Source organism: Macrobrachium rosenbergii, chromosome 21, assembly GCF_040412425.1.
Source record: "Macrobrachium rosenbergii isolate ZJJX-2024 chromosome 21, ASM4041242v1, whole genome shotgun sequence".
Classification (NCBI taxonomy): Eukaryota; Metazoa; Arthropoda; class Malacostraca; order Decapoda; family Palaemonidae; genus Macrobrachium; species Macrobrachium rosenbergii.
This window is the reverse complement of record NC_089761.1, coordinates 11,393,760-11,410,906: the sequence shown is the minus strand read 5'-3', so window position 1 is coordinate 11,410,906 and position 17,147 is coordinate 11,393,760. Positions and strand designations below refer to the sequence as shown.

The window sequence follows — 17,147 nt, the reverse complement described above, 5'->3', positions numbered from 1 at the left end:
TTACCTCTACAATTAGTCACGCCTAACGTGCCAGGTCATGTAAATTCAATCATTTAAACTATGTATATATTTGTTTACCTGTTATCAATTTCTTCTTTCACAGGAATCAAGGTTGTATCTAATTTCATTTTTGTCTATTTTCACATTGTAAAGTGTACTCGTTTGCTGTATTTATTTTCATTTATTATCGACCTCAGGTAACTGAGGCTCCCATTGTATTCCGCGGCTCGACACCAGTCTGCTGCTATATAAACCGCCTGGATCATGAATAAATTAGCAGTTCTCTTTTACCTGCTCGTTTTTTTGCACCTCTTAAAGTGGTGACCCCGGAGTGGTTCCCGAAACCATTAGCGGACCCATACGGCGACTCAGTCTTGGCTTCAGGAACTTAATCACACCCTTAGCGGACTAATTACGGTGCTGAACCAGCGTTTGGGCGTGCTGACACTCGTCGGCAAAATCATCAGCATCATTAGCGGACTCACATGGCGCGCTTCCAAGTGCACTTTGACGCGAGTACCCTACTCCAGTTAAGAGGGCAGAGAGCGAGCATGGACACAGCCATCCCTTCCCTTGTTCAGTTAACCACTAACCTCGAAGTTTCGGATGCCTACCTCCCTCCCATATCACCCGCACCCGCCCCCGCGCCGAGGTTCTCACGCTCCTCCACGCCCCTGCCCGTGGCCTGCACTCTCCCCTACCCGGCGCCCTGCCCGGCAGGACAATCACGGGTCACCCTGTCCATAAAACTGCCGCCGTTCACTCAGGGGAATCCATCGGCATGGCTGTACAGGGTCGAGCCAGTTCAGGCTGGCGGAACTCAACGACGAGGTGCTGCAGGCAGACACAGTACTCAACGCCCTGCTGGAGGAAACCTACAGAAAGCTCATCCCGTGGGTGTCCGCCGCACGCCCCCTCACCTACCACCTCCTGAAGAAGTCCCTACTCGAGGCATGCTCCCTGTTGGTTGCCGAGCGGGTCGCCCGCGCCCTCGACTTCGCCGTCAGCCCACGGCAGGATCAGAGCGTCATGGAGTCATGGGGCATGATTCAAGACCTCCTCACCCTCCCAGACACCGACGGCACAGGAAAACAAAACGAAATAAGCCTGTCGCGGGAGCTCCTCCTTCGGCAGCTCCTCCCGGAGGTCTGGACACAAATCCCTGAGCCCTACGCCATGCCCCTCGACGACCTGATCTGCACGGCGCAGAACCTGACAGACTCCGTGAGGGCAACGAAGCGGGTATCAGCACCCGCACTACCAGTCAGCACCATCCAGCAGGAGGAAGGAACAGAGCAGGAGGTCAACGTCATCACCAGGAGGCGCCCAGCACCTCACAACAGGTGGAATTCTCTGGGGCTTTGCCACTACCACAGGCTGTTTGGCAAAGACGCCCGGAACTGCCTGCCTCCCTGTTCATTTGCCCGTTCAAAAAACGGGGGAGGCGGCGGCCAGCAGGACAGGCCGCCATGTCAGCAGAAGAACCCAGGGGCCCAGAACCAGTAAGCTTCTACGTCCGCGACACCTTCTCCGGCAGGATGATGCTGGTCGACACGGGGGCTGTAAGATCAATCTTCCTGGCATCCAGAGAGGACCTCAAGCGAGAACCGGACCCGGCTACCTTCCTGACGGCCTCCAACGGGTCCCCCATCCTCTCCTACGGCACCAGGCCCCTGTCGATCTCCATCCTTGGCCGGAGATATTCCTGGGACTTCGTCGTCACGGATGTAAGGACCCCGCTCCTGGGTGCGGATTTCCTTGCCCACTTCAGGCTGGCAGTCGACGTCAGTCGGAAGCGCCTCCTCGACACTGACTCCTGCCAGTCCCTCCTGTTGGCAACGGGACCCAGGGTGCCCACCATCTGCTCTGCGGCCCCCCACCAGTACTCACAGCTGCTGACGGAGTTCCCGGATGTTTTCAGGGCCAAGCTCCGCCAAGTCCCCAGGGCCCCAGTCAAACATGGCATCTACCATCACATAAAGACAAAGGGCTCCCCTGCACACGTGAGGTTCCGGAGGCTTTCCCAGCGGTGCCTTCAGGAGGCCAAAAACGCATTTGCCGAAATGGAGCGGATGGGAATCTGCAAGAAGGCTTCCAGCCCGTGGGCTTCCCCCCTCCACATGGTGCAGAAACCAGACGGCTCCTGGAGACCCTGCGGCGACTACAGGTGGCTTAACCTCGCAACGGAACCTGACCATTACCCCCTGCCGAACATGCAGGACCTCACGGCTTCCTTCCACTGGGCAAAAATATTCACTAAGTTGGATCTCTTGAAATCCTATTTTCAGGTACCAGTCGTGCTAGAGGACATACCAAAAACTGCCATCATCACGCCTTTCGGGTCCTATGTGTTCGCCTTCTCCACCTTCGGCCTGAAGAACACCAGGGCGACTTTCCAGCGACTCATGGACAGCATCCTGGGGGACCTGAATTTCTGCATCTGCTACGTAGATGATATCCTTATATTTTCCAGGTCCCACAGTGAGCACCAGAAACACATCCGGGCAGTCCTGCAGCACCTACAGGAGAACGGCCTCGTCGTATGTTTCGACAAATGCACCTTCGGTGTCCAAAAAGCCGACTTCCTGGGCCATGAGGTATCCCTGGAGAGTGTCCGCCCGCTCACATCCAAAGTTGCAGCTGTCACCAGGTTCCCCATCCCCACCTCTGTCAAGGCCGTCCAGGAGTTCCTCGGGATGGTGAACTACTACAGGAGGTTCATCCCCGGGGTCGCGCACATCATGGCTCCCCTGACGGAAACTCTGAAAGGCCAACCAAAGTCCTTGTTGTGGGGACCCAGCCAGCAGCAGGCCTTCTCCCTGACGAAGGCCGCCCTCGCCGAGGCAACCGCCTTGGCCCACCAGGATCCCAACGCCCTCCTCCAGCTGACGATGGACGCCAGCAACGTGGCCTGTGGTGTTGTCTTGGAGCAGGTCATCGGCGGCGCCCCCCAGTTATTGCCTTCTTCAGCAAGAAGTTCAACCCCGTAGAGGCCCGCTACAGCACCTTCGACAGGGAACTCTGCACAGTGTACCGTGCAGTCCGTCACTTCAAGTTCCTCCTGGAGGGCACGCCCTTCACAATCTACACGGACCACCAGCCGCTAGTACACATCTTCACCAAGCAGGGGGACGCATGGTCTTCCAGGCAGCAACGGCATCTCTCGGCCATCGCCGAGTTCACCTGCTCCATGAAGTACCTCCCCGGCAGGAAGAACCCTGTGGCAGATGCCCTCTCCGGAGTCGAGCTAAATGCAGTACAGCTCGGGATCATCTATGAAGACCTCGCCAGGGAACAGGCCGCCGACCCAGACCCCAGCCTACCGCACCGCCATCACATCCCTGAAGTGGCAGGACGTGCCCCTCGCCCCCGGGGCCTCAAGTCTCCTCTGCGACGTCAGTACCGGCCAGCCCCGCCCCCTGGTGCCAGCCTCCCACCACCGCCAGGTATTCGACGTCATCCATGGCCTCTCACACCCCTCTGGCAGGACGATGGCCAAGCTGCTGTCAGGGAAATTCGTCTGGCATGGATTGCAGAAGGACGCGAGGACCTGGGCGAGGCAGTGCCTGCAGTGCCAAACTAGCAAGGTGGGACATCACACTGAGTCCGGGGTAGGCGAGTTCCCGCATCCAGAGCGACGCTTTGGCCACATTCGCATTGACGTCGTCGGGCCCCTTCCCCCATCAGGCAGATCCAAATACCTCCTGACAGTAGTAGACCGATCAACACGGTGACACGAAGCCACACCAATGCAAGAAGCCACCGCCAGCGCATGTGCCGTGGCCCTGCTCTCCAGTTGGGTCAGCCGCTTCTGCGCCCCAGACCACATCACAACCGACAGGGGTCCTGCCTTCCTGTCCGAATTGTGGTCCACCCTGTCTCGGCTGCTGGGGACAACGCATCACACCACCACGGCCTACAACCCGGTGGCCAATGGCTTGGTCGAGCGGTTTCACAGGTCCCTGAAGGCATCCCTTATGGTCCGCTGCACCGTCGAGGACTGGAAGCACCAGCTGCCGTGGATCCTCCTCAGGTTGAGAACTGCCCCCAGGGCCGATGGCGCCCCGTCCACGGCTAAGAAAACCTGCGGCGAGCCCCTCATGGTCCCGGGCGAGCTTGTGACAGAGGATCGCCACAACCCATCGGTCCAGAGGCTTTGCAACATAGTCGGCAAGTTTGCCCCCTGCAGGTGGACATACACAGACAGGTTGGCCACCTTCATGCCGCCCGGGCTGGCCTCCACCACCCACATCTTCGTCAGGGATGACGCTGTTCGCCCACCACTGACCAGGCCCTACAGGGGACCCTTCCGCGTGCTGAAGTGGAACAACAAGGCGTTCCTGTTTGCACTTCACGGGAGGAACGATTGGGTGTCAATAGACCGGGTCAAGCCCGCCCTCCTGGAGGAGGACAGAGACGTCACCGCATCACACCCTCCGCCTGGTCAGCCTTCGCCGCAGCTGGGCCCTCGTAAGGGGCAGGCACGCGGCCGCCCCCGAAAAAGCCCACCCACACCCGCAGTCAGGCACCCCCACACAAAGGGCGTTTCCCCGCTGTCCTCACGCAGCTGTGGCACCCTTCAGTGCCCCAGCAGATACGCCAACTAATCAGACATCACCCACGTCTTTGGCGGGGGCGGGGGGGGGGGAGTATTTGTAAAGTCATTTGTAAAATCTCTGCTGAGCAAGTTTTCCGTGGAGACGTCCCATTTTCTTTGTCTCTACAATTAGTCGCGCCTAACGTGCCAGGTCACGTAAATTCAATCATTTAAATTATGTATATATTTGTTACCTGTTATCAATTGTGTATTGTATGTTTCTTCTTTCACAGGCATCAAGATTGTATCCAATTTCACCTCTGTCTATTTTCACATTGTAAAGTGTACTCGTTTGCTGTATTTATTGTTATTTATTATCGACCTCAGGTCACTGAGGCTCCCATTGTATTCCGCGGCTCGATGCCAGTCTGCCGCTATATAAACCGCCTGGATCATGAATAAATTAGTAGTTCTCTTTTACCTGCTCGTTTTTTTGCACCTCTTAAACTTTATGTACAAGTAAAGAATTATTTATGTTATGTGTCAGACATTATTGATCACTATGTTTTCTGTATGAACCTATCCTGGTTTTGTAAAGAATTAGTTTGACTTCAGGTCACCTGTAAATCTTTGTATCCACAGTCTCTACGGCACTGAGAGCGCACGCATCCCGCTTTATAAGCGGTTTGCTTCATCAATAAACTAGCAGTATCTGACTTCCTGCTCATTATTTCACACCTCTCTCACAGTGGTGGCCCCCGGAGTGGTTCACGAAAGCCATTAATGGACCCAAACAACGACTTAAGTCTTGACCCGATGAACCTTACCCACTCCCCTAACGGACTAACTATGGCACTCTAACAAAGTGGGTGTTTACCGACCGTCATCGGCAGGTCGCCAGTGTCATTAGTGGACCCACACGGCACGCTCCCCCAGCCCTCATTGGCGCAAGTATTCCCTCACTCTTTAAGTGAGAGCGCGAAAAGAGCATGGACGCGGACATTCCCAACCACGTACAAATTACTGCGAACCTCTCGGAGGCAGACACCTCCCTCTCGCAACCCCCTCCCGCGTGCACCTCCACGCCGGTACCTGCGCCCCACATGATGACCCCCTGATGGACCAAGCAAAGATGGCCCTTAACATAAGGCTGCCGCCATTTACCATGGAGAACGCAGCATCCTGGTTCTACAGGGTCGAGGGGCAGTTCAGGTAGCAGGCCTAACGGACGAGGTGTTGAAAGTGGACATCACCATCAATGCCCTCCCAGAGGAGATATGCAAGAAGATCGCCCCGTGGTTGATAACTACGTCGGGCCCCGCCACCTTCCAAGAACTGAAATCCACTCTCGTCGAGACCTGCTCCCTGCCGGTCTCTAAGAGAGCTGCCCGCGCCCTCGACTTCGCCCTCAAACCCCGGCAGGAGGGAAAGCCCTTCAAAGCGTGGCATGCCCTCCAGGACCTCCTCCTCCTTCCTGAGACTGACAGCAGCAGCAGACACAAAGAAATCAGCCTGTCGAGGGAGATCTTCCTGTGGCAGCTACTGCTGGAGGTCCGTGGGCAGATCACAGACACGTATACCTTGCCGGTCGAGGACCTAATCAGGGTGGCGCAGCAGTTGACGGATTTCACGAAGGCGGCCAAGCGGGCGACCACGCCCACACACTCTGCCAACTGCCTCCTGCTGAAGGACCCCACCATGGAGCCTGTCAATGCCATTGAGCAGAAAAGGCAGTCCCACCAGCAGAAGAGGGAGGGGCCGAGGCTTTGCTATTACCACCGGAGGTTCAGGAGAGTTGCCCGGAGGCGCCTGGCTCCCTGCCCATTTTCCCTTCCAAAAACAGAGACAGCGGCCAACTGCACAGGCCGCCATGGCAGCAGCAGCAGAAACACCCAGGGGCCCCTTACCGTTAGGTTTCTACACCCGCAACACCATCTCTGGCAGGATGATGTTGGTCGACACTGGAGCCATGCATTCAGTGTTTCCGCCTTCAGGAGAGGACCACAGATGCCCGCTGGACCCGACTGCTTCCCTGACGGCTGCAAATGGGTCCCCCATCCTCTCCTATGGCACCAAGCTCCTGTCGATCTCCATCCTTGGCTGGAGGTACAGCTGGGAATTCATCATCCCGGACGTCAGGACCCCACTCCTAGGGGCGGACTTCCTCGCCCACTTCGGACTGGCAGTCGACGTCAGCCACAAACGCCTGCTGGACACTGAGTCCTGCCAGTCCCTGCCCTTGTCACCAGGCCCCAGGGAGCCTGCCATCTGTTCCGTCGTGCCCCACCAGTACGGTTCCCTCCTGAAGGAGTTCCCGGAGGTCTTCAAACTTAAGCTCCGCCAGATGCCCGGGACTCCTGCCAAACATGGGATGTACCACTACATCAAGACGAAGGGCCCCCAATGTGCGCCAAGTTCTGACGGCTTCCCCTGCAGCGCCCTCAGGAGGCCAAAAGGGCCTTCGCTGAGATGGAAAGAATGAGCATATGCAGAAAGACTCCCAGCCCATGGGCCTCCCCCTTTCACATGGTGCAGAAAGCTGACGGCACCTGGAGGCCCTGCAGTGGCTACAGGTGGCTGAACCTTGCAACAGAACCCGACCACTACCCCCTGCCAAACATGCAGGACCTGACGGCCTCTTTCCACAGGGCCAAAATATTCTCCAAAATGGATCTTTTAAAGTCTTATTTTCAGGTACCAGTAGCGCCAGAGGACATCCCCAAAACCGCCATCGTCACGCCTTTTGGGTCCTACGTCTTCGCCTTCTCCACCTTCGGCCTGAGGAACGTGGGCACGGCCTTCCAGAGGTTGATGGACAGCATCCTGGGGAACCTGGACTTCTGCGTCTGCTACGTCGACGATATCCTAATCTTTTCCAGATACCAGGAGGAACACCTGCGACACATCCGGAAGGTCCTACAGTGCCTGCAGGAAAGTGGCCTTGTCGTCTGGTTTGACAAGTGCACCTTCGGCGTCGAGAAGGTGGAATTCCTGGGCCACGAGATATCCCCACTGGGTATCCGCCCAATGTCGTCACAGCCGTCGAGAAGTTCCCCACCCCTACCTCCATCAAGACCGTACAAGAATTCCTTGGGATGGTCAACTACTACAGTGGATTCATCCCGGGATTGCTCACACCATGGCCCCCTGATGGAGGTCCTCAAGGGACGTCCAAAGACCTTAGTGTGGGGCCTTGACCAGCAGAAGGCCTTCCTCCTGACAAAGCAGCACAAGACACCTAACATCTTTCTCCAATTTTTCCATCCAGCCTGCGGTCTGTGTCATTTCTACATCCAAATTTCCATCATCAGCCACTGTTGAACCAAGATACTTAAATTTTTCTACTCGGTTCAATGTTGTCTCTCCCGTACTAATCTCGAAGTCTTGATCTTCATTAAAACTTAGGTATTCAGTCTTCTTCCTACTGATCTTTAAATCTCTGTCTTTCAGTACCATCCTCCATTGCTTTAGTTTTGACTCCACTACCCCTCTGTTCATGCTCCATAACACGATGTCATCAGTAAACAACATGCACCAGGGGGATTGATCTCTTATTCCTTGAGATAGCACATCCATTATCAGGCCAAAAAGATAGGGACTTAAAGCAGATCCCTGATATAAACCAACTCATACTGGTATCCATTCAGTTAACCCAACCCTGCTTCTAACCTACTTTTTTGCTCCTTCATACATATCTTGGACCAACCTGGCACATACTTCTCTGGTGTTCCCTTTACTTGCACGCACCTCCAAACTTCTTGGCGTGGTACTCTATTGTATGCCTTTTCCAGGTCTATGAATACTATGTGCAGTCCTTTCAGCTTTTCCCGGTGTTTTTCCATCATCTATCGGAGGGCAAACACTGCATTTGTCGTTTCTCTTCCTGGCATGAAACCAAACTGTTCTTCACCTACAGATGTTTTTTTCTCCAATTCTTTGATCCATTACTCTTTCCCAGATTTTCATGGTGTGAAACATTAACTTTATTCCTCTGTAGTTTGCACATTCCTGGATGTCACCCTTCTCTTTATAAATAGGAACAATAAAGCTTTCTCTCCATTCTTTTGGTATCTTTTCCTGACTGTATATAAATATATATATATATATATATATATATATATATATATATATATATATATATATATATATATATGTATATATATATATATATATATATATATATATATATATATATATAGTCAGAAAAAGCTACCAAAAGAGTGGAGAGTGAGCTTCATTGTTACTATCTATAAAGAGAAGGGTGACATCCAGGATTATGCTCAAACTACAGAGGAATAAAGATTTAATAGACTTTCACACCATGAAAATCTGGGAAAGAATAATGGACCAAAGTAAATATATCAAAATTATGGAATGATATACATTTTAAAAGGCAACATCATGAAAAATATATATATATATATATATATATATATATATATATATATATATATATATATATATATATATATATATATATATATATATATATATATATATATAACACACACACACATATATATACAGTATATATATATATATATATATATATATATATATATATATATATATATATATATATATATATACTATATATATATATATAACACACACACATATATATACAGTATATATATATATATATATATATATATATATATATATATATATATATATATATATATATATAACACACACAACATATATATACAGTATATATATATATATTTATATATATATATATATATATATATATATATATATATATATATATATATATATATATATAGGCTATATATATATATATACTATATATATATATAACACACACACACATATATATACAGTATATATATATATATATATATATATATATATATATATATATATATATATATATATATTCATGATGTTGCCTTTTAATATGTATATCATCCCATAGTTTTGATATATTTACTCTTCTATTTATCATGTATTATGTGTAATGATAATTGTTGAACTATCATATGTAGTGTAATATCAGATCTCAAAAGTTAGCGATTTAGATAACTTAATAGCGTAATTTAAAACTGGTAATACGTTTTAATAATAACATAGTATGTGACCCACATTTTGTTCCCTAGCAGCAAGTGTTCTGTGCTCGTGATGTTGTGTTTTGGTTCAGTTGTTGTCGTGAGGATAATGAGTTAACTAGCGCGTGAGTGGCAATTGAGTCTGTAAAAGCTTTGTCCCATACGGGAAAAGACGAATGATTTCATAATGTTTCATGTACTGTTCTGGAAACCAACTTTGGTTCTTCATCTTTGTTTTGAAAACATACCTTTTGTGGCTCGCCAGTTACCATCTGTTTTGATTGTGTTAGATTTCATTAAGAGTTTCGTCCCATATGATTTTGTACTCGAATCGTATATGCCATTTTGAGAGCAAATGCACGTATCTCGATCAATTAAGTAATGTTTTGTAGGATTGCGTTGCTGTGATCATGCACTGTTCTGACGTTGCCTAACTGTTTCGTTTCCCACTGGAATCCTAAAATTTGTTCGTTCTGATTTGAGAGACCGTTAGAGTTGGTTCCCTCTCTCTCTTTCTTCAAAAGATCTGAGTTTAGGAAAACTGTAACGGCGCCATACCAAAAAGTGTTTTGTGGATTTTGCGAAAGTTTTCACAAGCTTGTGTAAGGTAAAGTGAAATTTATTTAATATTACCATGGTATAATAAGGTATATTAGGGAAATTTTGCCTTAGTGAAATTATTATTGGTAAATCTTGTGTGTATTTTTGTGGGTTATTGTGTTTGCAATCTCTTGATTTTTCACATTTTATATATTGGGGATTTAACATACATTCAGTGATTTAACATTCAGTTACTTAGGATTTTAAATATTTCTTGATAATTTAACATTGAGTACTTGATTTAATTTTCATTTACTAAGATTTTCTGTTCAAATCTTGAGTAATTCTTCATAGTTTAAATTTTGCCTGATTAATTTACTTTCTTGATAAATTAAAGTTTTGCGATTTAGTTTTATTTAATGTTGTTTTCAAGGAGTATTAAATTTTTCAGATTGTGAATTCTAATTATAAATTCTGAATTTAAAAATAGATTTTTGTATTTGGAGTTTTTAAAAACAGTCTTTCATTTATTGACCACCAGTGAATAGGATTAATTGTGTTTATAAGGCAAAGTGATAACCTGTTTTGTTCCTTCAGTTTTGCTAAAGTGAATGCAGACCAGGGAATCACTTAAAGTTGTTTGATGGAGTGATGCCCTTTTACTCTAGTATATTTCTTGTTTAATTGTTGATACCTCACACTTGTTTTGATAAACTTAGTTTGATTTTCACATGATTAATGACCTTTTTAAGGGATCACTGTTACCTTTAGAGTACTCAGTCGTAATTTTTATTGTTACGAGAGTTTAAGAATCTGGCTGAAATGAGATAAATTTTTGAATTCTGTTATTGGTTGTATAATAACCAGGTACTTGGAATGCTTCGTGACAATATCTATCTATCTATCTATCTATCTATCTATCTATCTATATATATATATATATATATATATATATATATATATATATATATATATATATATATATTACACACATACATATATATATATATATATATATACATACATATACATATATATACATATATATTGTTAGGTTTTTTAGTTGTTAAATTGAAACAGCCTTGTTACGTTTGTTAACCTGCACTCCTGTTTAGTGTGAGGAGGTGAGGTTACGTTCGTCTCTTTTTCTTTTTCTCCCTCAGTCAGGTTTTGGACGGCAGATCGACAGGTTCTCGTGATGCAATCGAGAACAAGCAGCAGCAGTTTTTGAAGTCTCGCCTAGTTGTTGGTGATGGTCTTGCTATGGCAGGTGTGGGTCACCTGTCAAGGAGAACTTCAACCCAGCCCCTGAGGTCGAGGTGGTGACCAAACCATGGTTTCCAGTTTTGAGGAGATATCCTTCTGCGGTAGCGAAGTGGCTGTCGCATCGACTCTGTCGTGGTCTTTGGTAATGTCTTGGCAGTGTACGATAGTCGACCTCGAGGATCGTGGATTGGGGCTCTGGATGATTGCTCTGTTTATGATATTTATTTCACTTAGATGTGTTGGAGGAGCAGTGTATGGCTCTGGGTAATCATTATGTAAGTTTATTTCACTGTGTGATGTATGATGGTTCATTACCTGATTGTTTATTAGTGAGGAGCAGAGTATGGCTCATGTTATTGTGATTTGTGATGAGCAAGTGTATGGCTTGTATTAATTATTATTGGTTACTGTGATCGGTAATGAACAAGTGTATGGTTAAATACTTACTGGTTTTATTGATGCTGTTTAACGTGTTTTAGGTAATTTTATTGTTAACTGTTGATAGTTTAGTTAAACTTAGTTAATTGCATATTTGTAATTTATGATGAAGACCATTTATGTCTCTGTGCTTTCCAAAACCTGGACTCATTGTAATTACTGTAAATAACTTAGGTTTAATAAATTAGGTTTAAGACACTTGAGTATTTTCTTTTGCTCCCTCCACCTTGGGTTGTTGCAGTCCATCAGTCCATTCCAGTCCCATTTTTACTTATGGTTTAAGAATTTGGTGGTCACGTAGAAAAGTGACTATAACTATATATATATATAATATATATATATATATATATATATATATATATATATATATATATATATATATATATATATATATATATATATATATATATATATATATATATATTGTCACGATCTTTACCAAGTACCTGGTTATTACACAACTAATTTCAAAATTCAAAATTTACCTCACTTCAGCCAGATACCTGAACTCTCATAACAATAACAATTACAACGGAGTACTCTAAAGGTAACAGTGATCCCTTAAAAACTTATTAATCACATGAAAAAATCAAACTAAGTTTATCAGAATATGTGTGAGGTATCAACAATTAAACAAGAAATATTCTAGAGTAAAAGGGAATCATTCCATCAAACAACTTTAACTGTTTCCCTGGTCTTAACTCACGTTAGCAAAAGTAAAAGAACAAAACATGTTTATCACTTTGTCTTATGCACACACAATTAATCCTATTCACTGGTGGTCAATAAATGAAACACTGTTTTTCTAAAAATATTAAATACAAAAATTTATTTTTAAATTCAACATTTATAATTAGAATTCACAATCTGAAAAATTTACTATTACTTGAAAATAACACAAAACTTAATTAATTCTGGAATTAAATCATGAAACAAAACTAATTCACAAAAACTTTAATTTATCAGGAATTTAAATTAAACAAGAAAACTTAAATTATCAAGAATTACTCAATATTTGAAAAGAAAATCTTAATAAATGAAAAATTATATTAAGTATGCAATGTTAAATTACCAAGAAATATTTAAAATGCTACGTAAATAAATGTTACATCACAAACATAAAAAAATGTGAAAATATGAATATGTGTGAGGTATCAATAATTAAACAAGAAATATTCTAGAGTAAAAGGGCATCACTCCATCAAACAACTTTAACTGTTTCCCTGGTCTTAACTCATGTTAGCAAAACTTAAAGAACAAAACATGTTTATCACTTTGTCTTATGCACACACAATTAATCCCATTCACTGGTGGTCAATAAATGAAACGCAATTTTTCTAAAAATATTAAATACAAAAATTTATTTTTAAATTCAACATTTATAATTAGAATTCACAATCTGAAAAATTTACTATTACTTGAAAATAACACAAAACTTAATTAATTCTTGAATTAAATTATGAAACAAAACTAATTCACAAAAACTTTAATTTATCAGGAATTTAAATTAAACAAGAAAACTTAAATTATCAAGAATTACTCAATATTTGAAAAGAAAATCTTAATAAATGAAAAATTAAATTAAGTATGCAATGTTAAATTACCAAGAAATATTTAAAATGCTATGTAAATAAATGTTACATCACAAACATAAAAAGTGTGAAAATATGAAGAGATTGGAAACAGAAAAAACACACAAAAATACACATAAGATTTATCAATAATAATTTCACTAATGCTAAATCTCCCTAACTTATTATACCATGGTATTAATAAGCAAAATTCACGTTACCTTACAGAAACTTGTGAAAACCTCTGTAAAATACCTTCTGCAGCTGCACTTATTTCACTAAAACACTTTTTACCAGGCACCATTACAAATTAAATAATTTTACTAAATTCAGATCTCAAAAGTTAATGGTAATACGTGACCATAAATATACTACGTTAAAAGTAATCTCTTTTTAAGAACGAGAGAGAAGGAACCAAATTGATTTGTCTCTGAAATCAGAATGAAACAGATTTCAGAATTCCAGTAGCACATGAAACAATTACATGACGTCATTAAAGCATTTTGGTTATGAGATACAAAAGAATGTTCTAGAAGGAAGGTGACGTCACTCCAGCAAAACGTTTTGAATGTAATCAGGACGTTACTCTTTCTCTCAAAGGGGCGTATGTGATCAGAGCCATGTATGCAACATTGTGAAATCACTTGTATTCTTTTCGTATGGGATGAATCTTTTACAGAAATCTCTACACGATTGAAACATACTGCAATTGGCTAATTATGATTGACGTGTTTTATAAACAAGACAAAAAACTGAGTTGATTTCCTGAACGAATCGGCAATTGTTATTCAAAATTGTCCTCACGTTAACCCAAAACAAAGTGCTCTCTCTTATCTCAACTGGTGACAATTGAAATGAAACAAGTCTTCGCTGAACACACACATGTTCATATACTACACTTTTATCAAGAAAGATATTATTCATTCTAAACTACGTTATTAAGTCATCTAAGGCATTAATTCTTTTGAGATCTGATGTCAAACTAAATACAACACTTCAACAATCACTATCATTATATATAACACATGATAAATAAAACAGTAAATATATCAAAATATCACATGATATACATATTACAAGGTAACATCATGAAATTCCTCCCCCCAGAAGATTAGCTATCCTGAGTTTGAATCTAACGATTCGAAACAGGATAAATAATCGACATTTACATTGTTATTTCCAAAAATGTTCTCTATCTCTACACAGAACAATTACAAATTCAGTCAGGGGTGCTACTATGGCTGAGAAATTTGGACAAAAGTCCAGCCAAGTCCAAAAATCTTTGTAGCTGTTTCCTTGTAGTAGGGGGTTTAGCCTTACGGGTACCTTCTGCTTTAGCAAGAAGGACTTTTCCAACTTCAAATCCTAGATGCTGAACAGTTGCCTTTCCAAACTCACTTTTTTGTAAGTTGATTGTTAGGCCTGCTTCCTGTAGTTTCTTGAACACTTTCCTTAATATCTTCAGATGTTCTTCCCATGTATTAGAATAAATCACAGTGTCATCAAGGTATACACCCACTCCTTCTATTGATCCTAGTAGTTGATCCATCACTCGCTGGAATGTTGCAGTTGCATTCATCAGCAAAACCAAACAGCAAAAACAGTGTATTGAAACAAAGTCAAGTAATTGATCAAATGGATAATTGTCAGCCACACTGATGGAATTCAGTTTCCTATAATCAGGTACACATCCTAAATGAGCCATCTGGTTTCTTCACTAAGCATTCAAATATTCAACTTCTTTCTTCAAAAGATCTGATAAATGGGAATTTGATCTTTATCATCTTTGTCAGATTTCAACAAGTCAGTTTTTAATCTTCGGAAACAAATTAATTTGGCTTTGCAGTCCAATATTATCATATTCTACGGTTCTGAAAATTGATACTTAAATGATCAATAATTCGTTCAGGTAATTTGCAGCGACAGTTCTGGCAAAATAATTTTTGTCAGCCAACACTGATGGAATGCGTAATCGGAAAGATCTTCCTAATAATCAAGAGTTAAATTTGAGCAACGTCCAACGAAAAACATGGGGAACAATAAAGGAACATGCAATGTTTGATGATGATGAGAGAGAGAGAGAGAGAGAGAGAGAGAGAGAGAGAGAGAGAGAGAGAGTTGCTCTTGTGTAAGCCTAGGACTATATGTAGAGCTACTCTCAAATTTAGAGATTGAGCCATCTGGTTTTCTTCACTAACACATTTTTTTCAAGTAAGAAGTATAATGACTTGAACTGGGTTCTGCTAATCCATGCTGCTTGGGGATTTAAATAGATTTGGTCAAATATTCAACATCATTTTCTTCATTAAAGCTGATCTCGAAATATAAATGAATGAATGTGTAAAAATTAGATAAATTATCAAGATGATGATAAAGCCTGTTCATATAAGGTAAATATTGCCGTTCTGATAAACAGTAAAAGGTTTTCCATCTTCTTCTGATCTTTATCTGAGAAATTCATTACTTTGTCAGATTGTTTTAAGTATCTGAACGTTTTTGCCATATTTAATAAATATGGTATATATACCGAGATTATGTGTTTTCTGTAAGAAAAAAAATTTTCGATGAACGAAATCTAATGAAAACTGAAACTTTTCTTTTGTACATCTGCAAAAATCAGGAAACTTTGAATTCTTAATTCACTACTTTGCTCAACACTCAGATGTTTTAGTTTATTTTCCAAATTTTCCAATATTGAAGAATTGTTCATCTTGCTTTCAGCTCCCAATTCGTAGCCATTATCGTCCTCTGTAGATGAAGTTGTCTGTGTTACTGACACTGTTTTAGTGTTAGTCTCTGAGGAGTAAGGTTTCAAAAGATTCACACGTATCTTCCTCTGTCATTTCCTTCTTCCTGGTGTTTCAGTCACATAAGTTCGATCACTTAACTTCTCTATTATCCTATAAGGACATTGAAACTTATTGGTAAGGGGAAATCTTTTCACTGGTAAGAACACTAGAATTTACTGTCCAATACTAAAATTTCTTAGCTTAGTCTTAGCATCATATTTTCTTTTCATTTTCTCTTGACTTATTTTCAGATTTTCTAAAGAGAATTTTCTAATCTCTCTTAAACTTTTCCTCAAGTTTTTCACATATTCTCCTTGGATTTCCTCTTGATTTTCTTCCCAATTCTCTGCAAGAATCTTCAATGGACCTCTAATGTCTCGACCAAAAATCATTTCATTTGGTGAACATCCCATACTTTCTTGATAAGCATTCCTAACTTCAAATAACATCAAGGGTAAATCAGCATCCCATTCTCTTCCTGATTCATTACAATACTTAGTTAATATACTTTTCAATGTCTGGCGGAACCTTTCCAAGGCTCCTTGAGTCTCTGGATGATAAGCAGTTGATAACTGTTATTTTACTCCTAACAAGTTCATCACATCCTGGAACAATTTTGAAGTAAAGTTCGTTCCTCCATCACTTTGCACAATTTCTGGTATTCCAAACTTGGAAAAAAACTCCACCAACTTCTCAGCAATTACCTTTGCACTTATACCTATCACCTCAGGATACCTAGTCACTGGACACATTAATGTCAGCAAATATTCATTTCCTTTCTTTGTTTTTGGAAGTGGCCCAACCACATCTATAATCACCTTCCTAAAGGGTTCTCTTCTAACTTCTATGGGATGTAGGGGTGCTTTCTGAATGGTTTCATTCGGTTTTCCAGCTATCTGGCATGTGTGACACACTCTGCAAAATCTGCCAACAT

General features: G+C 42.6%; 1 protein-coding gene across 1 annotated transcript; it reads right to left on the bottom strand.

Moving 5' to 3' along the window:
• Positions 1–7,717: 7,717 nt before the first annotated feature.
• LOC136849389 (uncharacterized) lies at positions 7,718–8,113 on the bottom strand. Its single transcript, XM_067122741.1, has one exon. It carries the CDS (start codon positions 8,111–8,113, stop codon positions 7,718–7,720), a length of 396 nt encoding a protein of 131 aa, XP_066978842.1.
• Between the last annotated feature and the right edge of the window lie 9,034 nt (positions 8,114–17,147).